This window comes from Aptenodytes forsteri, unplaced genomic scaffold (genome assembly GCF_000699145.1).
Source record: "Aptenodytes forsteri isolate BGI_AS27 unplaced genomic scaffold, ASM69914v1 Scaffold647, whole genome shotgun sequence".
NCBI classification, from domain to species: Eukaryota; Metazoa; Chordata; class Aves; order Sphenisciformes; family Spheniscidae; genus Aptenodytes; species Aptenodytes forsteri.
In genome coordinates, this window is record NW_008795889.1 from 163,799 (window position 1) to 187,286 (window position 23,488).

The 23,488-nt window shown below is 54.0% G+C and overlaps 3 protein-coding genes across 5 annotated transcripts in view; 2 read left to right on the plus strand and 1 right to left on the minus strand.

Moving 5' to 3' along the window:
• The window catches only part of PPP1R7 (protein phosphatase 1 regulatory subunit 7), a 17,498-nt gene extending 14,012 nt beyond the window's left edge, over positions 1–3,486 (plus strand). For both annotated transcript variants that reach the window (XM_009284222.1, XM_009284223.2), the window contains 2 exons: positions 455–541; positions 3,090–3,486. In XM_009284222.1, the coding sequence (XP_009282497.1) occupies positions 455–541; positions 3,090–3,266 (264 nt within the window). In that variant the 3' untranslated portion in view covers positions 3,267–3,486. The remainder of the gene's footprint in view (positions 1–454; positions 542–3,089) is intronic.
• A 5,748-nt stretch (positions 3,487–9,234) lies between these two features.
• On the plus strand, positions 9,235–17,620 carry ANO7 (anoctamin 7). The gene is made up of 23 exons (XM_009284239.1): positions 9,235–9,342; positions 9,426–9,492; positions 10,001–10,158; positions 10,447–10,554; positions 10,905–11,041; positions 11,165–11,222; positions 11,527–11,637; positions 11,729–11,894; positions 12,282–12,372; positions 12,604–12,700; positions 13,003–13,146; positions 13,234–13,371; positions 13,663–13,761; positions 13,853–13,955; positions 14,484–14,595; positions 14,989–15,043; positions 15,180–15,277; positions 15,416–15,567; positions 15,828–16,033; positions 16,440–16,582; positions 17,061–17,151; positions 17,255–17,374; positions 17,525–17,620. Exons 1-23 carry the CDS (start codon positions 9,235–9,237, stop codon positions 17,618–17,620), a joined length of 2,658 nt encoding a protein of 885 aa, XP_009282514.1.
• A 995-nt stretch (positions 17,621–18,615) lies between these two features.
• HDLBP (high density lipoprotein binding protein) overlaps positions 18,616–23,488 on the minus strand; it is a 42,075-nt gene continuing 37,202 nt past the window's right edge. For both annotated transcript variants that reach the window (XM_009284226.1, XM_009284224.1), the window contains 3 exons: positions 22,407–22,523; positions 21,811–21,939; positions 18,616–21,078 (listed from right to left, as the gene is read on the minus strand). In XM_009284226.1, the coding sequence (XP_009282501.1) occupies positions 20,992–21,078; positions 21,811–21,939; positions 22,407–22,523 (333 nt within the window). In that variant the 3' untranslated portion in view covers positions 18,616–20,991. The remainder of the gene's footprint in view (positions 21,079–21,810; positions 21,940–22,406; positions 22,524–23,488) is intronic.

Genomic DNA, 23,488 nt, shown 5'->3' on the forward strand with positions numbered 1-23,488 from the left:
TATACTGAGCATGACATCACATGGTATGGAATATCCCTTGGGCCAGTTTGGGTCAGCTGTCCTGGCTGTGCCCCCTCCCAGCTTCTTGTGCATCTCCAGCCTTCTCAGTCAGTAGAGCATGGGAAGCTGAAAAGTCCTTGACTAGTGTAAGCACTACTTAGCAACAACTAAACATCAGTGTGTTATCAACATTCTCATACTAACTCCAAAACACAGCACTATACCAGCTACTAGGAAGAAAATTAACTGTATCCCAGCCGAAACCAGGACACCCAGCTTAATTAAAAACAGTCTTCCTTGCTATATTTAGGCAGTGAGAGTTCTTGTGCTGCGTGTAAGCAGCTGGTAATAATGTGTCTTTGCTCCTGACAGTTTCCAACTCTGGGCCTGAAAAAAGTGGGACAGAAAAGATGAAAGGAAATCTGATCTAATGTTTTTGTGTTTGCTTGTCTAGAATAAACTCACAATGCTGGACATTGCATCCAACAGAATCAAGAAGATTGAAAATACTAGTCACCTAACAGAGCTGCAGGAATTCTGGGTAAGTGCAGGCTGGAGCTGATCCCTGAAAAGTCTGTAAAATGGTGAAAGAAACCCTTCTGGTGGGGAGCTGTGGGAGGGTGGCGTACATGTATGTCTTGGAGCAAACTCTTGTTCTGGTGACAGTCTGCATGGATAGAGTATGATGGTGTTCCCTAAGGAAAGACTTGAATGTAAAAAATTTTTTGCGGGGCTTTGCTTAGTGGTAACAAGCCTGTCTCTGCCTAGGAAATAGGCCCTGCCTTCATGCTTGTGATGGTTATGAAACAGCCCTACTGTGCCCTATTTTTGCAGATCTTATCTTTCTTTAAGTGAACATGACAGTGTAATAGGGGAAGCTGATACTGTCTCACCAGCGCACAGTACCTGTTTAGAGCAGAGTCAATATGTTCATGTCATTATAAATACGAAGACAATGAAACCATCTTCTGGTTTACTTCCATTCCTATGAGGTAGATAACTGTTTAGGGTTGCTTCTGTTGCTTTGTGGCACCCTAAATAGCTAAGCCCTTTGTCATTCATAAGTCTGGTCAGGAAATATGCAGAGACACCCCCTCCTGAAACATCAGTATCCCGCCATGTGGGAGGGAGCTGTGTACAAATCTGCTTATGTTTGGGGGAAAAAGCAGCAGATGTTCATGAGCTGGTACATGCTTTAGCTCTTGTAGAGTTTGTGCATGTCAAGGCTGAGAATAAGAGTTGTGCTGCTTAATGTCTGTCATTTGGAGTTCAGTTATTTAAATTCTTGGGCAGAGGCTGAGATAAAAGGAGTGGAAAGCAGCTGCAAATGAAATCAAGCCAGAGTCTGGAGTCAAGACTACTTGGACCATTATCCTCATCTTGCAGTGTGGCTTAGCAGGCAGCTAGTGGTGGTATCTGGCCGTGCCTGTTCTGTAAGGAACTCTTTAAATAACAGGAGCTGAGAAGCTGTTTAACATGACATCTTTTGGGCGGTAAAAATGAGACAATGCAGTGTGGCTGGTGTGGGACCTGTCGTGATCCTTTGCAATTTCCTCCAGTCTTCCTCTTTGCTATTGCCCTGCTTATAGAAGAATGCATTGCACAGCTGTTTCCACTTGTTTTACAGAAAGTAAAGGGAAGATCCTAACCTCATTGGACTTCCTTTGCAAAAACACTAGTGCATTTAAAGAGTCCTTTGTCAAAGCAGAGCATTGGCCAAGATCTGTTAGCTGAACCCAGAAAATGCCCTCCTGGCTTTTTTCCGCTTTAACACTGTTTTATCAAAAAGCACGTAACCTTTTTTTAAAAAGAGCTGGGCAGAATTTTCTTTGATATGAACAACTGTTGTATCTACTAATTTATATTTTTTCACTGGCTGTAGAGTTGAAGCCGCATAACAAAGTCCTTTAACACCTTAAGGAAGCAGAATTTCAAATCCTGGATACTGTGGGAATCTTCTAACAGTTTCCCAGTACCTCCCCAGCGGAGGGACTGAGACATCTGAAGGTCAAGTGACTTGGCTGAAGTAATGTTGTGATGAGCTGTAGCAGAATGAAAGAGCTAGCAGGTTTTCTTCAGAGTCTTAGTCCAGGGTCTTAACTACAAAGCCGTCTTCAGCTGGAACGCTGGCAGTCCCAATGATGAAGCAGCTTTCTTTCACAGAACTAGCTGGAGGGAGGCAGCTGGAGAAAATAGAGCTGCCTATCTGCTTCACAGCAAACAGGGTGCACAAAATTTCCAGTTTACCGTGGGTGCCTGATGCGAGGAAGAACAGTCGTTGAGGGGGGCCAGAGCCAATCCATTGATTTTAAATTTTTTTTTTTTTTTAAAGGTGGTATTGCTGTAGTAACTGCCCCTGTATCCAAAACCAAAGGGTGGCTGAAGTCTCTAGGTTGGACAGCACATGGCCACCTCACACACTTGCTTCCTTGCCAGGCGGTTGAAGGATTCATCCCCTTGCATGGGAATTCCTTTGCAGTGCCAGCAATGAGGCAGCTCCCGTGCTGACAGGAGGAGAGCGTGAATCAGAAAGCTTAGTGCTTTATCCGGAGTGCGGAAGCAGTTTTTGTGGGGAAGTGATGTGAAGGGGAGAGGAAAATGTCACTTTTGACATCAGTTTGGGACCTTTTTTAATGCTTCCTGGGAAGTCATGAAAGTAATGATAGATGTCACAGTGGAAGAAAATCTTGACATAAAGATTCCCAACCCTTAAATGAACAGTGTATGGGCTGGGACACTGTATGAAGAGACTGTCTCAGTGTCTTGCTGGCTCTTTCCCAGCATACTAGTTGGACTGGATATGCTGTCTGAAGGGTGGAGCATTTGACCGGCAACCCAGGACAGTGTGGGGAAGTTGGAGATGGTTAGCAAGGCCTGGAGTGTGAGACAGGAAAGCACATCTCAGAGGTTCCAGGGGGAGAAGGATCATGTAGACAGGGTCGTCTTGTATGTGCATGAAGACTGTACGGTGTTACTGCCACTGAGTAGTAGTAATCCTCCTGAGCAGCATCGCTGTGGCTAGGTTCCTGCTAACCAGGCTTAGCTTGGAAGTATCTGTTTGTATGAGTGTGCCTATATGTGCTCTGCAGATGAACGATAATCTCATTGAGAGCTGGAGCGACCTGGATGAGCTGAAAGGAGCGAAGAACTTGGAAACTGTATATCTGGAGCGAAACCCCTTGCAGAAGGATCCCCAGTACCGTCGCAAAATCATGCTGGCCCTCCCAACTGTCCGGCAGATTGATGCCACGTTTGTTCGATTCTGAACCTCCTGCTGCCCTCTCTCTCCTGCCCTCCTTGGAGAAATATCCCAATTGGGTTTTTTATCCACTTGCCACTCCCCAGGTCTTCAGTACACTGACACTCGCAGAGCAAATGGTCAATAAAAAGCACTGAATACCAGATCTTGTGTACAACGCACTCATTGTTTTTGAAATGTTGTTGTTATTATTATTATTATTATTATTATTAAATCTTAACACGAGACTTCCTTGTGTTTGCGTCTGTTATTTGTGTGGGAGGTTTTGGCAGAAAGTGTTTGCAACAGACTGAAGCCACTTGGAGCCACTTGTTGACTTTTGTTGACTCTGTCACACACCTTCAGGTTAGTAACGTCCTTGCAAACATCACTTTTCCAGATCCAGGCTCAATGGTGGTCTGTAAAAATGTGAAAAGACAGTGACGGTGTTGACATGGGGAAAAATCTGATAAAGATGCTCATCCAGGTTATCAGGTGTGAGTCAATGCTAAATATCTGCTTGTAAAACTTGGGGGGGGAGGGAGGGGTGAAGGTTAGCCTTTCCATAGCAATTTTAATTTTTTTAAACACAGCTACAATGGGGAAAACTGATAAAGATGCTCATCCAGGTTATCAGGTGTGAGTCAATGCTAAATATCTGCTTGTAAAACTTGGGGGGGGAGGGAGGGGTGAAGGTTAGCCTTTCCATAGCAATTTTAATTTTTTTAAACACAGCTACAAGCTCTTTAGAGGATTGAGGACAAATAGCTTGAGGTATGAAAGCAGTGTGGGGGCTGTACATGCCTGAATGAGCTACCAGCCTTCACGAAGCCACTAGTGATATTTAAACATAGTGCTGTAGACCAAGGTGGGAACTGGAAAAGGGGTTAAAAGGTGGTAAGAGGGGCTATGGATTCCACTTGAGGAAGTGAGGGGCCTAGTCCACACTTACAGGTTTTTTATTGGTGGTTGTGGCTTCATTTGCCTCCTGATATCCCAGGATTTGTCAGAGCAAAGTACAGCAGGTGCCGAGGCATGTCACTCTTCCTTCCTGGGCTGAAGCCGAGGCCGCTTCCAGAATAGGGGTGTGCTGGATGTGGCCTGCAGCTCCTCGATGGTCATATTGAATATCTCAGCTTCACTTCAGGCAGTGGACTCAGTGGACATTCTGGTTTTTATTGAAAATGAGTGGACCTACTCTAGAGGGAGCCATTGATTTAGTATGACTTCAAACATGTCCTTCATCTTAAAAATGCTGTTGAGGTCCCTTGGTAGAAACTCATGATAAAGCAAGCCCACCTGCCTGGAGTGCCATGTGCTTGGACTGCAGTTTTGGCAGTGTGAATCTGGAGAGGAGTAAGCCGTAGCCCTCTATAAGGGGCTCAAATGGGCTTTGTACTGATGTGGGAAGAGACAACAAGATTATCGTGGGGTAGTGAAAGCTGCTGCTTGTTTCATCTGTCTGTTGTTAGTTATTTGATCTCTGCTGAGTGACAGCTGTAATCTTCAAGCTGTCAGTGCCCACTGGAGCAGGCTTTATTTGTGATAGGAGTCTATAAGCACTTTTGCAAATACAGCCTCTTGCAGTATTTAGGAATTAAGTCAGGACTGTTCTGTGGCCAATGTCTTCGGCACTGTCTTAGCATCATCATTTGCTTGTTATTAATAATAAATTAATACAACTGATATTAATGTTAAATATATTAATGCTACTGGTCAGCAAGGTAAGGGTTTGGTGACACTTATGTTACAGATGCTGTTTGCACACAGGAAACTATGAATCATGTCCTGCTTCCACTAAATACGGTGATGTGGCATTGCCGTCCCTTTGTACCCGTGTTTGATCTCAGCAATTGAACTTCATACCTCCAATGGCTGGAAAACCTCCCTGGAAGCACTTGCCATCTGCCACTGTGTTTGTCTTAACAGTTGTGTCATCGGTCCGGGGGAACAGCCGCTGCCTGGGCCGGGATGGTGTGGGTGTTTCTATGTGTGCTGGCCAGGAGAAGGATTGAGTGAGTGGGTCTGCAGCAGGCATGGGGGAGATTTCCATGTGTGCCAGCCTTTAGGAACTTTCTGTTCAGTGAACCTGTGAGGTATCTGGGAGACATTTCCAACATGGTCTATAGTGCTTGCAGAGGAACATAGCAACGAAACGTGTATTTTAAATATGAAAGCTGTTCAAGGGATGTGTAGGTTTGCAAGTTCTCTGGCAAATAAAGGCAAATTCTGGCTGTTTTTTAAGGAAGTGGATCCCTTCCCTCTGTTAGGGATCAGACCAGAGCCAATAGTGATGGGGTGTGGGTGTTAGCAGGAGATGTGCTGGTCACTGCACATCAGCCTCAAAGGTTTCGTTGGGCCACTGCCCATCAGAGCTGCGTTCCATCCTGCTGCCCTGCCAAACTATAGAGAACTATAACAAGAAAAAATGGCAGGGGTGTTCAAAAATTTACTCTTGGTGGTACTTTGATTCATTCTGATCTGACGTGGATTTGAGTCTTTGAAGAGTGGGGTGAATCCCTTCTTCTTCAGCAGGAGACAGGACAGTGTGGCCCTGTGGAGGCTTTTGGAGGTTCCCTTCGTGGGCCGTGTTGCTTTTGCTCATCTGGTGCAGCTCTGCTGCGGAGTGTGATGCCACGGAAGCTGCTGGAGGTGGCGGGGTGACGCCAGGCTTGGCTGGAGGGAGCTGCACCCTGCCATGCCACTGAACCAGGGTGATTCACCTCATCCTGCCACAGGTGTGTGTGTTTGGTGGGATGAGTTGCTTTGAGCCCCCCACGGCTCCACAAGCTTGCCCTGGGGACTGTAAAAGCAGCATCTCAGCTGCCTAGTGGCCATCACCACTGCACACCCATGTTGTCCCCTGGGCTGCTGGCTGGCAGCGTGCACCTTGGTTGGCAGCACCTGGGAAGCAAAACGGAGCTGGGTTTTTCCTCTTCCCTCCCCAAAGTTGCAAAAAACAGCAGAAACTTTTCTCTTGCAGGTGTGATGTGAGCATGGTGCTTAAAGTTTCCCTGGTGTCCCAAAATCCTTGTGTGTCGGCCAGGCACCAGACCCTCCAGGGTGCAGGGGGGGACCTTCTGCCCCTCACTGCCTCTCTGTGGCTTGTTGCATGCATGGCCCTGAGCTCCACTGAACCCTGTTTGTTCAGGGCCATTCAGGTCCCCACCTCCAGCTCAAACAAAGGCAGGGCCTGCTCCAGGCTGCTCCAAGGAAGGTGCTTGCAAACCCGTTCTCTCCTCCTCCTCCTCCTCCCCCCAAGCATTATCCGTCTTTGCAGGGAGCCTGGCATTTTCCAAGACGGGAAGCAGCCATCAACCACTGGGTTAGAGCAACGGGGTGGCACTTCCCTCTCTCTCCCCGGAGGAGAAGCTGGTGAAGAGCGGCAGTAGGGCAGGAAGACTCTGCTGTGCACTGTGCCAGCGCTCCGATCCAGCACTCCGATCCAGCACTGTGGGAGGAACAAGCGGGGCAGGGGCCCTGACAGCAGGTATGGTAGAAAAACTGCAGGTTTGGGGTCCTGCCGGGGCTGGATCTCGCTGGGAGCTGCAGGAGCCAGGTGGGATCAGGCAGCCTCTTGTGCCTTCTTCCAGCTTCCTAGTCGGTGCCTGGCCTTCCATTGTTTCCCCGCCACGCTTTCCCTCCCCAGCTCCAAAGCAGGGCTCGGAGGTGCCTGTTTCTTGGGCTGTTGTGGGGATCGGCTGAGGTTTTTATCACCATCCACCGGGAGCGATGACCAGATACTGCGCCCAAAGGAGCTGGAAAGCTAGGTCCGGAGTTGCTTGTTGAGCAGAGATGCATGCCCATGTGCTCCAGATGTCAAAAGGACTTCTCAGTGTGACGGAGGCTTTTTAGGGGGTAGATCAGCCCAGAGCTTTTGAGGACATGGGTGTGTTTCCTCGGGCAGATTTTGCGCTTGGCACGCATCACCCCAGCTCTCCCGGCTAGTCTGACTGGGGCTTTGAAAGGTCACAGGACCCAAACCAAGTGAAATTTGGTGCTGACTAGCAACCCCTTTGACTTGGTAGGAGTTGCAAAGGGTGTAAATGAAGCTAGAATTTGGCCCAAGGTGTGGAAGTTTAGAGGGGGTTGGCCGAAGGTGCCCAGGGGACTGAGATGCTGGAAGGGAACTGGGTGGAGGTTGGCATCTGTGCCTCTGCCCGGCTCAGCAGGGCTCTGCCCCGATTCCCAAGCATGTTCCCGGTTTTCCAGGCCCCCAGCACGTCCTCCCAAAATGACTGACTCTGTTCACTGCGATCCCAGGCGCGTCTTCATCTTGTGTGGGTCTCTTGCTGGTTGCCTCGTGTGGTTCACCAGGTGCCTGGTGGGTTGTCACAGTGTGGTCACAGGGCCACCTTCCCAGGAGGGACTTGGCCTTTTCAAGGAGCCCATCTGGGAACATTTTGGGTGGTGCAACTTTCAGAAGCTTAGGCTCTTCATGGCACCTTTACATCTCTTCATGGTCCAAGCACATTTTATCTCCACGCTAACTAGTCCTTACTGTAGGAGCAAGAGGTCCAGCCTGTTCCCATGACTTCCTTGCTTTGAGGAATGGGTTTCTAATGCTTTTAGGTGAAGTTAGCAGATGTCTTCCTCCTGCTCCACTGATGCCCAGAAGAAGCTCTTGTATCAGAAGAGTTCTGCTAGTGCAGATTGTCAATGACTCCTGCAAAGGAATGTTTTGCCCACCTTGATTTTGGCCAGGGCCCTGTGGTGATTTGAGAAACTGAGGCTTCTGGCATTTCTTCTTTTACACCTGTCTTGAAAGTAACAATGAAGAGCCACATCGTTTCGGAGGAGCAACCTGACGTTATTAGAAAGGCCAACTCCATTTCCTCTCTGTTTAGCAATGAACTCAGAGCCACAGTGTAAAAGGCCATGGCTGTGGGCACATTGTGTAATGGTGGTAATGAACTGGGCCAGCCCCCCATAAAGATTTGGAGAAATGGGAATGCATTTACCCTCCTCTGTTATTGATGGAGCTGGTTTCTCTGGCTGACGTGTAGTCCTCGCTGTTGGCAGTGCTGCTGGTGGCTTTTATCCAGCATCTTTGGAGTGCAACCACCAAGTCAGCTAAAACACAAACATCTGACTCAAGGAGGACAAAGCTGAACCAGCAACTCTTGCCCCTGATCAGTAATGGTCTTCATGATAACAAAATAATGTTAATGAAGGACACATGGAGGTTCCCAGGCTCCTTTTTTAGGTGGAGGATGCACTGGAAGAGAAGAATTTTTTCCTTTTGCTGCATGTGCAAAGTCCTCCCTGCCTGGCTGCTGCTCATGCTGCTGTGACACCCTCCTGGTCTCCCTGCCTCTGCAGAAGGCATCTTTCTGGTTTGTTATTCAACTCCTGTGTGTCTGAGCTGTTGTCAGACACCGTGTGAGGTTCCCATCGCCTACCTCGGCTTCTCGAGGTGTATCCAGTTCCAAAACTGAGAGCTGGGGTAGCTTGGTTTGCCGTGTCTTTTGGATGTGGAGTGCTTGGACATGGACTGGACCCTGTTTCTGGGGTGGAGAGGGCATCCCTGGCTTCTCCATCACCAGGTCACGCATGCCAGTGGACATGTCTTTGAGCTGGGTTGCCCCATGGGGACAGTGGTGGAAAGTCCTTCCCCACAGTAACAGACCTGACCATTGAGAAAAGATGCAAGGTGTGGGGGGGTTCCCCACCGTGTCTTTGGCTGAGATGGTGGAGGAGAGTGGCACCTGGAGTGGGTCTAGGTGGTAGTGTGAAGGGAGGACACTGCACAAGACCGTTGACCACTCGTGTCTCCTTGTTTTCCACCTGGAAGCGTTCCTGACAGTAGGCAGAGCAGGGTCCCAGTTCTCACCATACGTGGGCAGGAGCTGAGAGGCTGGCAGAGAAGGGAGCGAGGCCGGCCACATCACCAGCGCTGGGGCTCCAGCACTGCTGGGAGAGGTGGTGGGGCTGCAGGGTGTCTGCAATTGCCTGGGTCTGCTTCTCAGCACCAGGAGGAAGGGGCATGGTTTGCCATGCAGCGGAGGAGGACCACAGACGATCCCCACTGCAGCCTGGTGGGGCAGGATGGCAGAGGCACTCACTACGGCAGTCTGAGTGAGGAGGCCATCGAAATCCCCCAGGTGGGTGGCTGCAGTCTGTCCACCTAACAATCAAGCTGTCTGGGGAATTGCTGCTCTCATCGCCCTGTATACCTTACTTCCAGCCCAACGATGCAGCCCTGGACCAGAAGAGCACAGCCAATGTCTTCAGCGACGGCTGTACAAGGATAGGTGAGGGAGAAAGGCTGGTCTTTGAGGTCGGTTCCTTTCTACCTTGGTGAGAAGGATGGGGCTGGATGGGGCCTGCTGGGTTGAGGAAGATGGGGAAAGCCCCCGGGCTCCACGGCTAGAGCTGGCAGCAGCAGGTCCTGCTGACTGTAGCTGGTCTGTACAGCATGTCCAGAGGGCATCAGACCTCCTGCAAGCCCTGGCAGGCACTGCCCTGCTTGGGTGCTCAAGCCTTTCCCTTCTGCAAGACGTCTGTGGTCCTCAACTCATGTTAAAAGGGTCTTCTAGCTTCCTGCCTCCCACGCTAGAAACACCCAAGTGAGGTGGCTGGCAGCCCCTTCCAGACCAAGCATGTCCTCCCCTCGACTCCTTGTTTTACTCACAAGACAACACCCAGCCCCATGAGAGCACTGAGTCCTGCAGGAGAGGGACACACAGGACAGGGACAGCTCTGGGATCTGCTGCCCTTCCCGGCCATAGGGTGGGCACGATCTCCCTTTCCTTGCTGCAGACTTTGTCCTGGTATGGGAAACCATCCCCTGGGACCTGAGCAGGCAGCTGGACAGCCACGAGAACAGGGGCTTGCAGGAGAGATCTGCTACCATCCACAGGACCTGGCGGAAGAATTTTCTGGACAAGCTTCATGCTGCTGGGATCCACATGGAAAAGGTACCCGGGGACCTGACCTCAAATTTCTACCCCCCTGTGATAACTGCAGCCTTGCTCTGTGAATCAGGAGGAGGGTTGCCATGCCGTGGGGGCTGTTGCACAGGAGGGGAGCCCGGGCTTGCAGGCAGCTGAGCTGGAGCATGGGGTGGGATGTGCTTGTGCTCTTCTCCACTGGCTCAGCTCTGCTGGGCTGATCCACACCAGCGCGGAGTCACCCTGGTGCCTCCTGCAGGGACCTGTACTGGTGCCAGCAGCCTCATCTCTGCTGGGGTCCCCTTCTCCCAACAGCACATGACCCGCGTGGAAAAGAAGGTGGTGCATTACCTGCTGCTGAGCGCACCCTGGAGCGTGCTCTGCTACTACGCCGAGGAGCTCCAGCTCCGCGTGCCGCTGCAGGTGAAGGGCTGCGGTGCCCAAGCTCCCCAAGGATGGGAGACGGTGCCCCCAGCACTCCTGGGTACCCCACTCTGGATGACAGCCTGGGCAGCTGCTTGCTGTGGGTCTCTGATGGGATTTGCAGCCTCCTTGCTTTCTGGTGGACCCAGCAGTTCCCAGTCACCAGTCTTGTCCCATGCACAGTTATGGGATCCCACCTCGGTCCCCTTCTGAACTTCTCCTCCAGTGCCCAATCCCCTCTTTCCCTGGACCTTGAAGAACAGGCTCCTGCGTTCAGCACAGCCCAGGCACTATTTCCCCCTGTCTTGCTCCCGCTCCCTCCTTCTGAGACATTTCCGCTGCCCACTCAGGCACTGCCCAGACAGACCTCCAACTGGTCGGCCAGCATGCTGCGGTGGCTGGGCATCCCCAACCTGATGGCCCAGGAGGTTCCCAACCTGCCGCTGGACTACTACACCTGCCCCTTCAAGGCCAACAAACTGCGCTGGTGAGCACCCCAGGAGGGACCATGTCCGGAGGTGGTCCCCAGCTGGCAGGCACCGTAGGGAGGGGGTGCCACACCCCCCCCAAGCACCGGGCTCTGCTGAGCTGCTCCTCTGTGCCTTTCCAGGTTCCTGGGGAGCAGTGAGCAGGACACCTTCTTCTCCACCACCCAGCGGCACCAAATTGTGAGCACCGAGGCTGCCGTGGCCTCTTTTCCCCTGTCCTGGGTGGGCTGTGGGGTCTGAGGGAGAACTGCTGTGAGCAGGTGTGTTGTCATGTGTTGTCACGGTCTCAGAGGTCCCAGACTGGGTCACTCTGTGCTAATAACTCCAGAGGGGATTAAAAGGCTTGGGTGGAAACCCTCCTCCTGCCATCTGAGAATCAGGCTTGGAGCTGGTAGCTGAAAAGGCGATTGGTGGTGGGGACTGCTCTCCCCAATGCAGGGGATGGGTGCATCACCTCTCACCCCTCCTGGCATTGTCCCGGCAGCTCTATGAGATCCTGGCCACGACACAGTATGGCCACTCCAGGGAGCGGGAGGTGGGGGTGGACCGGCTGCTGAGCGAGAACGTCTTCACTGCCGCCTTCCCGCTGCACGAGGCAAGACACCACCGTTCCCCCAGGGAGCCACCCTGCCACCGGCCCCACACCCCGGGCCAGCCCCTTGCCCACCCCCTGCCTCTTCCTGCAGGGTCCCTACAAGCTCCGACCGGAGCAGCTGGCTGCCAGCAGCCTCAGCCAGCGCCAAGTCCTCTTCCAGTACTGGGCCAGCTGGGGGAAGTGGAGCAAGTACCAGCCACTGGATCATGTCCGCAAATACTTTGGGGAGAAGGTTGCTTTCTACTTTGCCTGGCTGGGTGAGTCCGGCCTGCAGCCCTCGGCTCTCCCAGGGAATGGCTCCCTCGACCTCGTGGTGCAGGGTAAGGGGCTGCTGGCAGCGAGCAGCAGCTCCTAGCTGCCCTGGAATGTGGATGCAGCTCTGCCCCGGGATGCTCTCCATTTCAAGGGCAGTGAGTGGTGGCACCACAAGCCGTGCCCCACGTGTTCTAAAAGGACTAGCTAGAGCCTGGTGGGTACTTTGCAACCCTGGGTCCATGCTCAGGTCCTCCAAACCCTGCATGGTTTTAGGCTGGTGCTATGCTGGGCTTGGGCAGGTGTCATCCTCGGTGGCTGGAGCCGCTCTTGGCTCAGTGGCCATGGTGGAGGCCTGCAGGATTCACACTCCCCATCCCCATTGTCTCCAGGCTTCTACACAGGATGGCTCTTGCCTGCCGCGGTGGTGGGGACAGTGGTGTTCATCGCGGGCATTTTCCTGATGTTCAATGACATACCTTTGTAAGTGCTCTGACCTCCCCGCTCGCCCTTTCCCCAGGGCCACGCTCCCTTTGTGCCCGGGGCGGCAGGGAGGAGGGTGGGGGGTGCTTGCACCCCAATGTGCTGGTGCTGGCTGGCTGCCGGGGCTTGGCCGCAGCACTTGGTGCAAAAGTGCTGTTGGACGGTCCAACAGGGAGCGGTGGGGAAGGCTGAGCCCCAGCAGGCTGCTGGCTGCTCATTCCTTGTCTGTAGGCAGGAGATCTGCACGAGCAAAGAGCAGTACTGGATGTGTCCCCTCTGCAAGACCTGTCCCTACTGGCAGCTCTCCAAAATCTGCAGCACATTCATGGTGAGGTCCTGGAGGGCAGCTCGGGGCCGGGATGGAGATCGCCATCCGAATGTTAGCCGGTGTCATCCCAGTCTGCCTCTCCTCTTGGCCCCTGCTGCCCTGGTGCTTCCTCTCCCGCCCATCTTCTCACCCCTCCCTCCCTGGCAAAGGCTCCCAGGTGGCCCCTTCCACCTTCCCTCCCCGCCTGCCCCATGGCTTGGGGACACCAAGGACCCAGCACTTGCCATGGCAGCTGTGCAGAGGGCAGCCCCCACCGCCCTGCTTGGTCTCCTGCCCATCCCTCAGCCCCGCTCTGTCCACAGGCAGGACGGCTCTTTGACCACGGTGGGACCATCTTCTTCAGCATCTTCATGTCCCTGTGGGCAGTGCTGTTCCTGGAGTTCTGGAAGCGGACCAGCATATCCCTGGCTCACCACTGGGACTGCTCCGAGTTCGAGGACATCGAGGTGGGATCTGGCTCTCTGCAGCACCTCCCAAAACCACACGGACCAAAGCCACGGGGCACCTCTGATGCCTTTCCCCCTCTTTCCCAGGAGCGGCCGCGGCCCCAGTTCACAGCCATGGCTCCCATGACGATAATAAATCCTATAACGGGGGCGGAGGAGCCGTATTTCCCCAAGCGCAGCCGCCTCCACCGGATTTTGGCTGGTTCGGTGGTCATTATAATGATGGTAAGATTGCAGGGGTTGGAGCACCATCTGCCCAGTGTCCGTCCCAGGGCAGTGGGACATGGTGGGACGGGATCAGTCTGGGGTAAAAGCATGGGTTAAGGTAGGGACGAACATGGGTGTCCCTGGCCCGTGGTGGAACCTGTGGCTCTCCGCCGGCTCAGCCCGCACCCCACTGTGCCCAGGCTCAGCTGCCCACCTGGGAACTCCCCTGGGATTTGTAGTGCCCCAGGTTAATGGTGGAGTTTTCCTTCCCAACACAAGCTGCTCATACCCCACACGCTGTGTTTGCAGATTGCCATGGTGGTGATATTTGTGGTCTCTGTTATCCTCTACCGGGCAGTGGTTGCCATCCTCCTCTCCAGCTCAGGGTACTTCTGGTTTGTGGCTTCGGTAAGAGGTGGCCAGAGCCACTCCCAGACCTGCTTCACTTGCTGGGCTTGCTTGCCACCCGCTGTTCTCTGCGTGTTGCTTCTCCCTGTAGGCATCCCGCATCGCCAGCATCACCGGCTCGGTGGTGAACCTCATCTTCATCCTCATCCTCTCCAAGATCTATATTTCCCTGGCTCATTTCCTCACTAAGTGGGGTAAGCTGGTGAGGGTCTTGCAAGCCAGACAGTGATGGGAGGGAGCAGTCAGTAAGGGCAGAGCCCCAAACCCAGGGAAAGCTGGCTGACACTCAGGAGGATGATGGCTTTATGGAGGAGAGGAGAGCTGGGAAAATAAAAGATCTTCACTGAAAAGTGTTTTGGCAGCAGAAAAAAAAAAGAGTGTAGGGTTTAACTTCTGGGGGTTTTTGATGAAAATATCCAAGCTGACTTTTGAGGTCTGGGGGACAAAAGCATGTGGGATATTTTTGTTGTATTTAATGAGACACAAAGTCTGTTTGTTTATACTGAGTGGAAGGGAGGGAGACTATTTTTTGGTGCAAAGCAGATGGGCATCCCCAGGCTCTGGATAAGTGGCAGGTGCCTTCACAGGTACCGCAGCAGGTTTGAGGACCAAGGGCTGTGGGGCATTGTTTAGAGTCAAGCGATGTGGGGTGACTTCCATGGTGATGTGGAAGAGCATCCTGGAGCGGTGTAGGGCCATGTCCCCGTGCTTCCCCCTGGCAGAGATGCACCGCACCCAGACCAAGTATGAGGACGCCTTCACCTTCAAAGTGTTTGTCTTCCAGTTTGTCACCTTCTACTCCTCTCCCGTTTACATCGCATTCTTCAAGGGAAAGTAAGGCCTTTGGGGGGAGTAAGGGTCTTCTGCATCTCCTGCAGCCCCTATGGCCTCCAGGCTTTGCTGCTGGGGAGTGCTGCTGTCATCATGGGCAAGGAGCACCACGGTGGCAGGGGGACGGTTCCACTGGAGAGTGGGAGCCCTCACAGGGCCATGGGACACCTGGGAATGAGGGCAGTGCCAGCCTGCTGTGGGCTAACTGGTGCAGCTGGTCCCCGTCTGGAGCTGGGGAACCCTCTCCATCAGAGGCACCCACCACCAGCCCTTTTGTCCCCCTTGGCGAGGGAGAAGAGGGCTGTGGGTGGACCAGAAAAAGCCCTTTCTTCCCTGGGGCTGCTCCGGATGCATCCCTGGGCTCAGCACCTCACGGCTCTGCTGTGGCTCCCGCAGGTTTGTCGGCTACCCTGGGAACTACCTGAGCTTTCTGGGGATCCGCAATGAGGAGGTAAGTGCCAGGTGGGAGAGACACCGTGCCTGCCACTCCAGCTGGTGCATGCTGCAGGGATGCCTTCCCATGCTCAGGGTCCTCCCATCGCTGTCTGCCCAACCTGGCAGGCTGAGGGGCCCCTTTCTCCCTGCAGTGCAGCCCAGGCGGGTGCTTCATCGAGCTGGCACAGGAGCTGCTGGTCATCATGGTGGGGAAGCAGATCATCAACAACGTGCAGGAGGTGGCCATCCCGTGAGTATGCTGTGGCTCGCCAGGGCCATCGCACACCCCCAAGCCTGTGCAGCGCAGGGGCTTCAGGGCTCCACCAAGGGGGCGTTGAGTGGTGCTGGCTGGCTGTAGCGGGGGACATGGCCCCTCTCATCTCCCCAGGAAGCTGAAGTGCTGGTGGCACAAGCACAAGCTCCTCTCCACCAAGAAGGCAGGCAAAGAAGGGGAGTTGGTCCTGGTAGAGCAGGCGCCCTGGGTGATGGACCACCAGCTGCTGGTGTTCGAGGGGCTGTTTGATGAGTATCTGGAGATGGGTAGGAACTGGCCTTGGGGTGGGGAGGGCTGAAGCACTAGGAGAGAGAAAGCCGGTGGGGAGAGGCAGGAGGTGCAGGAGCTACAGGAGCTCCCCGGAGGAAGGCACCAGCCGCGGGAGCTTTTGCCCCAAGCAGCCCGCAGGTGCTGGAGGGAGAAGGGCTGCCCCGCTCCCTGTGGGATAGGGCTGGTAGATGCCACAGCTGCTGCTGCTGTCTCTCAGCCTGTCCCTCTCTGCTCCTCCTCCTCCTCTTCCTCCCAGTCCTGCAGTTCGGCTTCATCACCATCTTTGTGGCAGCCTGTCCCCTGGCACCCCTCTTTGCCCTTCTCAACAACTGGGTGGAGATCCGTCTGGATGCCCACAAGTTCGTCTGTGACTACCGGCGGCCTGTGGCTGAGCGGGCACAGGGCATCGGCATCTGGTTCTCCATCCTGGAGGGCATCACTCACCTGGCCGTCATCAGCAACGTATGCCAGGCAGGCAGGCGGGTGGTGAGGGCACTGCAAGTGGTGTAGGGGAATTAGGGGGAAAAACTTGTTTGGCCACTGCAGGACGCTGAGTGATGAGGGGAGCTGCAGTGCCTGGGGTGGGTCCACCTTTGCAGAAGGTGCAGTTCCAGCCACAGGCAGTGGGAAGCTGTCACCATCTGGGGCATGCAGCCCTGCTTGGGTTTAAGTGAGGGGCAGGACACAGTGCCATGAGAAGCAAGCTGCTGCCTAAGACCGAACTGCATTCATGTCTGGTTTGTCAGGCTGAGGGCAAGTAGAAGTGAAAAGCCACCTCAGGAGCACAGGTCACAGAGGAGGTCCTGTCAGTGGGGCTGGGGCACCCCCTGGCTGCAGGACCTGCTGCAGCACATCTCCCTGCTCCCAGGCCTTCCTCATCGCCTTCACCTCTGATTTCCTGCCCCGTGTGTACTATGAGTATGTCCACGACAGCAGCCTGCGCGGCTATGTGAACTTCACCTTGGCATATGCACCATGGGACTTTGTCCTGCAGAGCAACACCACGTGCAGGTGGGAGCCCCCATCCTGCCTCGTCTGGCTCCTCTCCTCATTTGCTTAGGCTTGAATTTGCTTTCCTCTGCCACTGCCACAGCAAACATTTTGTTTAGCACAGCGGCCTTTACCCAGGTCCAGGTTGTCCACCCACTTTTCCGAGGTCCTCGGAGCCCTCGCTCATCCCAGGGTTGAGCATGTGCTGAATGTGCCCATGCACAGGGTAATGTGCAGGGTGGTTTGCTAGGCCTGACCCAGGGCTGGAGCAAAAGCTCCCCAGTCATGGAGGGAGGTGCTTTTGCAAAGGAGAAAGGTCACCCAGGGCCAGGCTACCTGCAGCCGCCTGGGTCCCGGCTGAGGCTGGCCAAGGGCTGGTTTTGCTGCGCTCTAGTGTGCTGGGCTGGGAGCTGTGATCAGAGCTCCCACAGCAATGCATAATGGTGACGCCCGCCATGAAGCGGACAGACGCAGTAACAGCTGCACTTTGCTCCCACAGATACAGAGCATTTAGGGACCAGGATGGCAACTTGACCTTGACTTATTGGCAGCTGCTGGCCATACGCTTGGGCTTCATCATCGTGTTCGAGGTACCAGCTGCTGAGCCCTGCAGCATGGCCCAGGGCACAGTGCTGGGGCAGGGAGTGAGGACCTGCCACCTTGGCCAACTGGCATGTCCCCGCTCACTTCCAGCATGTGGTTTTCTTTATCGGACGTGTGATTGTGTGGCTGGTACCAGACATTCCTGAGTCCGTGGAGGTCAAGGTGAAGCGTGAACGGTACCTGGCCAAGGAGGCCCTGGCTGAGAACAAGGTAGGCTGCAGCAGCTCCTCTGCCTCCTCCTTTAAAGCCTTTTTTGCTTTAAACTTGCACAGAGGCACAGGCAAGCAAGAAGGCAGCCCTGTAAGGAATTGCGGCAGCTCCTACTAGTGTAAACGCTGGGTCCCTTTTTCTGTGGTTCAGGTCCTTTTGGAGAGACAGGAGACAAGAAGCAAGGCCAGCGTCACGGATCCAGCCACAGGCAGTGACTGGGAAACCAAGCAGTTCACCAGAAGCTGAGCACCACAGTGTGCCCTGAAGCGTCTGGCACAGTGCCCGGTGCCGGGACTGAAGGGCTGCCGATCAGCTCCTCCTCGGGCCAGCCTGGAGTAGGCGTGCCTTCCCTGCCCGGCTGGCACACGGGCATTTGGGAACGGCTATTGCTAAAAGTGGGAAGGGATGCAGCTGGCTCTAGGTGTTTATCCAAGCTCACTGGCATTACCGCAGGGTAACTCCACTGCTGTGTAAACAACCCAGCATGGAGCAAATTAAAGGAGGCTGGACATGCTGCGTCCCTGGGCTGTGCTCAGCTAGTGCAGGGCAGCGCCTGCCCTCAGCAGCTGCACGGCTGGTCAGTACAACCACAGCTCTGCTTGCCACTCGGGGCAAGCAAAGGTAGGGCTATGGCCTCCTGCACTGGCTCTTGCTTCTCCTGCCTCCACCTGTGCTGGATGTAACCACAGCTGGAGGGTTTGCTCCTGCCAGCGCCAGCAGGTACAGTGGGAATGGCTGAGCTGCTGTTGGAAGGGGGAGAGCTATGGAGACACCGGGTGAACTTGCGAGGCATGCTGTGACCCTCCGACACAGCAGCCCCTGAGCCAAGCTTTGCCTATTGGAGAGCAGCAGCTTGGCCCCGGCTGGTGGGTGCTGTGCAGCGGTGCCAGTCGCAGAAGGCAGATGAGAGGCTCTGGTTATGGCAGAGGTGAGCAAGAGGGACCATGGCTGGTGCTTCCCTCTCCTCCCCTACACTGGCAGCGTTCCCGGCATCACCTCCCTGGGTGCGGGCAGGTTGGTGCCTCCCCACGAGGAGGGCACAGCCTCTACTGCTGCCCGGTGCTGCTCTCACCTCCTCCCTCGACCCAGCTGCTTGCTGTGCAAGTCCTGCCTCAGCAAGGGCGTCACCACAGAAGCTCACGCATGCAAGCTAGAACTCCTCAAACCAAGCTAAACCCAGCCAAGCAAGGGCTGCCTTGGATCTCAACCCACCAGTAGAAATAATATCCGTGACACTCCAAGCTGTTTCAGGTTTTATTTTAGAATTTATAAAATTCCAGTGTCATCCATACTCATGAGCCTTTTTACATGTTTGCATATAGTCTCCAAATTCCAAAGTTAAGGCCAAGGGATCATTGCTATGGAAACGTACAATATGGAAGACGTCAAAGAGAGGAAATGGACACATGCCACAGTCTGCTGCAGAAGGAGGGTGGTGAGGGGACAGTACTAGGTACAATCACTTCATGACCTTCTTTAGAGTGGAGGGTCGGGCTATGGGGCACGAGCCCAGACGGTGGTGCCCCAAATGTAACTCAAGCCTAGCTGTGCAACTGGTGAGGGCGGGGGGGGCACAAAGAGGAAGAGGGGGGCAACAGGCTTGGTGACATAGGACAGACCTAAGCTACAGGGGTAATAACCATATTCCAACACAGATGCAAGGGTGTCACCCTAGTTCTGCCCGACCCACCCTGTCTCCGGTGCTGGAGACAAGGCCACCCTGTCCTTCAGGGGCAGCCAGGTGCCCTGCAATGGGCCATGGTCAGCTTCAGTCATTTCTCAAACTTAAGGAGAGCACTGTGAGGTTTTGGTTCAACTTCTGCATAGCAGCCTCTTCCAAGAAGAGCTGGCGCGAGAAGAAGTGTCGGCATGTCAGGCCTGCTGGACAGAGGGGAAGGCAAGAACACTGGGCTCAGCTTGCCAGAGTTTTGGGCCTTTGCTCCATAAGCAGCACTAGAGAAGAGAGGCTAGGGACTCCTGCTTGTCCAAGAGCTGAAGCAGCTGGGATAGAGGAATGGCTCAGACTACAACCTCTGTAGGACTGAGGCAGGGGAAGGAAGGACACAGAGACCCCAGGCTCCCTGCCTCCCTCCACAAAGACATGGTTTTCCTCTTACTGGCTGGAGGAGCTTGGACGCAGCCCCCTTCGAGCAAGCCGTGGCAGGGCCTAGGTGCAAGTGGCCCAGAGTAGAGCATGGATAACCCTCTACGTCCATACAATGGAGGCCTCGGGGAGGGCTCAATGCACCACACTGTCAGCCCCCAGTGCCATCAGAGCAGAAGCCTGGCTCACAACCTCTGCAGCCAAGGGCTACGGCAAGGCTGTGCTTACGGCCTTGGGGCCGAGCCCTGTTCTAGCTCAGCAAGCAGTCCTACGGTTCTGATTCACAGCCTGCCTCATCGTCACCATGCTCAGCTTCCCTCTGGAGGAGCTCCCAAAGCCACTCAGAGACAAAAGGCTCCTCCTGCTTCTCCTCCATGCTTCTGCTCTGGGTGCCAGGGCAAGAGCTGGAACAGCTGCTTACCCACTTGCACTGAGAGGCCACCATCGTACCGACTTTTGAGGTAGAAAGAAGGCAATAGTAATAAGGTGTCCCTACCACTCATGCCTAGATGCTGCAGTGCTAGCAGAGGACTACAGCTTCTCAAGGCTGCACTTCCCACCAGCTTCTCCTGGGCCATGCCACCACAGCAACCTTGGCTGACACAAATCTGTCCCATCCGGTAATATTGTCATGTGCTGGCTTGCCTGCCTGCTCACACTGTTGGCTGTTGGGAAGGGTGAACGAGGGAACACGGGGAACTAGGAGCAGGGTCTGCCATCACGCGCTGGAAGACTCGTCAAGCGTGCAGGCTGGGGCTGTGCTTGGTGTGGCACAGGGGCGTGCTTGCTATGCACTGCACTCAGAGGTGTTTACCTGACCAGGGTAGCCATACGTTGTTCTGGTCCCTTCCATCTCTGCTGCCTCTACAGCCTATTGAAGGTTTTGTTCCTTTAAAAAACAAGTTTCTGACCTTTTAGATTATTTTAAGCTCTCCCCACAGTCAGCTATCAGCATTAAATGAATTTTTGGCAGTTAAAAGGAAAAAAGTTGATTGCACTCTACAAAGGTAAGGTAAGGCCTGGGATAAACACAAAGGAAAGAGGGCAAACGTTTTGGCTTTAGAAAGTCAAGGAAATTTATTTCCTGAGGTCATGAGACAGGAAGTAGATTCCTAGCCACAGTAAGGGAGGTCTCCTAATGAGGGCGAGAATGCCTAGTAAGACATGCTCAAGAGAGCAGATTGCTCTGCTAGTGCTTGGGAAGCTGCAAATCTTAGCCACTTGGACTCAATTATGAAGTTTCTAACAAAAACACGCACATTTAGTGTTTGAATCTGAGTGGAAGTCTTGTTCCAAAGGAGGAAAGAATATCCATCAAGAGATGAGGGTGGGTCCTAGCCACGGTGACAGCTGAGGGGAGCAGGATGGGGTCTAGCACTCCAGACACCATTAGGAGACCTCTTGGGGCAATTGACTTGTGCTCCAGCCGCTGGGTCAGATTTCAGACAGGAGTATTTGTGGCAGGTTAGTGTCAGGTCAGCGGGCTGGAGGAGATGTTTCTGCTTCCAGGTCATTATCGTTTGGGTCCCCAGGGAAGAGTCTTGGGGGCCACTTGAGCCCCAAAGCTGGGGAAGTCTTCAGAACTGCTCATGTCAGGGGCCTAGAGCAAACAAAAAGGGAACAGGTTAAGCTTCTGCCCTGCTGCAAACCTGCACGGTGCACCCCTGAGCTAAGCAACATTTCTGATGTCCCATGAGCAGATACAATGGGTGAGGGCCAAAACGAATCATTATGTCCTTACGACTGCCCAGGGTGGATGGTCAAGCCATCTAGAGATGACATTTATGAGGGTGCAGGTAGGAGCAAATGGCAGGCGGATCAAGGGCTCTGAGGGCCCAATCTCAGTAACTTGGTCACCGGAGTGGGGTCAGGCCAGTCCTGCAGCAGCACCGGGGCAGCTGAGGACAGAGCTGCCACATGTACCAGCTCACTGCTCCCAGCCAGAACACAGCTGCAAACATTGAGCCAGTTCTGTGCTGCAGCAGAAGTCCCAGGGCCCCCTCTCTACCCCTAAAAACAACACGACCTGGCAGAACACTTTCTAGTAAGGGTCCCCCATTCCCCAACAGATCCACAGTGGGGTAGTCAGTGTGGGCAAGACGTTTGGAAGAAAGAGACAGCAGTGCTTTGGAAGCTGGAGAGGCAGAAGCCAGGCCTGCCCTCAGCTTGCACGGGCCACAAAGAGCAGGAGGGCCCTTCACTGCTTTCACCAAGGAAGGGAGAGTGCTCTGTTTCCCCAGCCAAGATAGGAGGGCCAGACCTCAGAGTAGGTCCTTGGCAGAGGGTGCCACACTCCCTGTGCCCCCAGACCCGTAGCAGAAGCAGCACTCACCTTTTCGTTGTTGACAGTGGCCCAGGGGGCATCTCTCACCACAAAACCCTTGGATGGGGCCTTGGACTCTTCATGTGAAGAGGGCTTCATATACCCCTGCATTGCTTCGTTGTCCACCACATCTGCAAGCTGCAGTGACACAGCCCAGTTAAGGGGGAATCTTGATACTTCCTCCAACTGGTGTAACACGCCTCCCTGCCATCTCACCATGCTGCAACCCATCCAAGGTCACCAGCCTGTTCTACAGTGACCAAACACAGTGTTTCTGCACTAGTCTGAGGGCCACCGGCTCCTAACTGATGCAAGCTGCAGCAAGGCAAGCATGTGCACATCCTGGTGGTGTCCCAGCATTCTCATTCACTGTCCCCTCCTGGACAGTGGGGCCAGTCCTTGCACTGCTTCACAGAGCACAGCCTGGGGCTCTGCACCCAGTTGGTCTGAAGGACAACTGCAGATGAGGGCTGACTGCCACCTGCACAGGGCTCGAGTTCTCCAATGCAGTGGTAGAAAATACCACATGGACATACTACAGACATCCAGTCCTGTGGCAGAGGAAATCCTTGCTAAGCCCCTGCACAGATTTGCTGAACACTTACATATTCCTCCTCCAAGTTCAGGATGTGATCGATAGCTTCTTCCACGTTCTCAGGGAGTCCTGTCACAGTCACACAGTTGGGGTCAGGAGCTCCACTCTGGGGAAAGCGAATATCCACCTGCAACACAAGGAACAGGATGGGACTTACACCTGCACATCTGAAAAGGCACGATTCCCCATGACCCTCATCATTAGATTCACAGAAGAGAAAAGCCCTGATATGTTCACTGTTGCAAGTCTGTTCAGGACCTCCCTAGTTCAGATGCTGGGGGGTGCACTGGAATATATACCTGGCCCTGAAGCCTGCCCGGTTCCCCCCGTGAAGGAAGGCAGAACAGAGTCTGCAGTAATGACCCTTCTTCCAGCAGCCCCTGCTTTTCTCACTGCCCAGAGGCCCACTGCTTTCTGTGCAGCACTTGCAGCAGAGGCAGAAGACGGCTGCATTTCCAGACAGGGTCCTCACACTGCTGCAAGCATTTTCACCATAAAGCCATTACCATGAAGCACAATAAGCTTTCTGTCTCCTCCACAGATAGAGTAATCCTGGCTGACAATGATTTTACGGAGTTGGCTTAGTGTACCCCATACACAGCCACTGAGCTCTCTGACAGCTTGCCTTCCAGATGGGTGCAGGGAAGCCACACCAAGACAGGACCAAAACCAAAGGCTGCTCATTTGGGAACCAAACAGCTTGTTTCAACAACCGAGCACAGCCAAGATGCAAGTCTCCAAAGCCTCGTCACTCTGGATTCACTTTCACTACTGCCCCTGCACACTGCTACTGCCACATGCTGTCGGGGGCAAAGGTCCCTGCTCTTCCCAGATTCTGCTGACTTTGCCAAATCTGGAGCCCTGAAAGTGTGTCAAGATTCCCAAAGTCAAGGGAATCAACAGTGGCCTAGAGAGACAAAGAAATCCAGAGGATTTTCTTGAGTTAAGCTCAAGCTGAGGGAGTCTGGGCACAGTCCCCTCCCAGAGCCCCCCAGCAATAGGCCTGACTGTCCACTTCCAGTAATCAGAGTAGCTGACATAACCACCTCCTCCCTTTGAAGACCATCCGGAACCCTGTCTGCAACAAACCCA

What these genes read in the sequence shown, in the direction of transcription:
- ANO7 (XM_009284239.1), top strand. Translation starts at nt 9,235, where the DNA reads ATGCAGCGGAGGAGGACCACAGACGATCCCCACTGCAGCCTGGTGGGG. An exon ending in CCGCCTTCCCGCTGCACGAG is followed by an intron (nt 11,638 to 11,728) that starts GCAAGACACCAC and finishes CTCTTCCTGCAG; the next exon opens with GGTCCCTACAAGCTCCGACC. An exon ending in TGGGGATCCGCAATGAGGAG is followed by an intron (nt 15,044 to 15,179) that starts GTAAGTGCCAGG and finishes TTCTCCCTGCAG; the next exon opens with TGCAGCCCAGGCGGGTGCTT.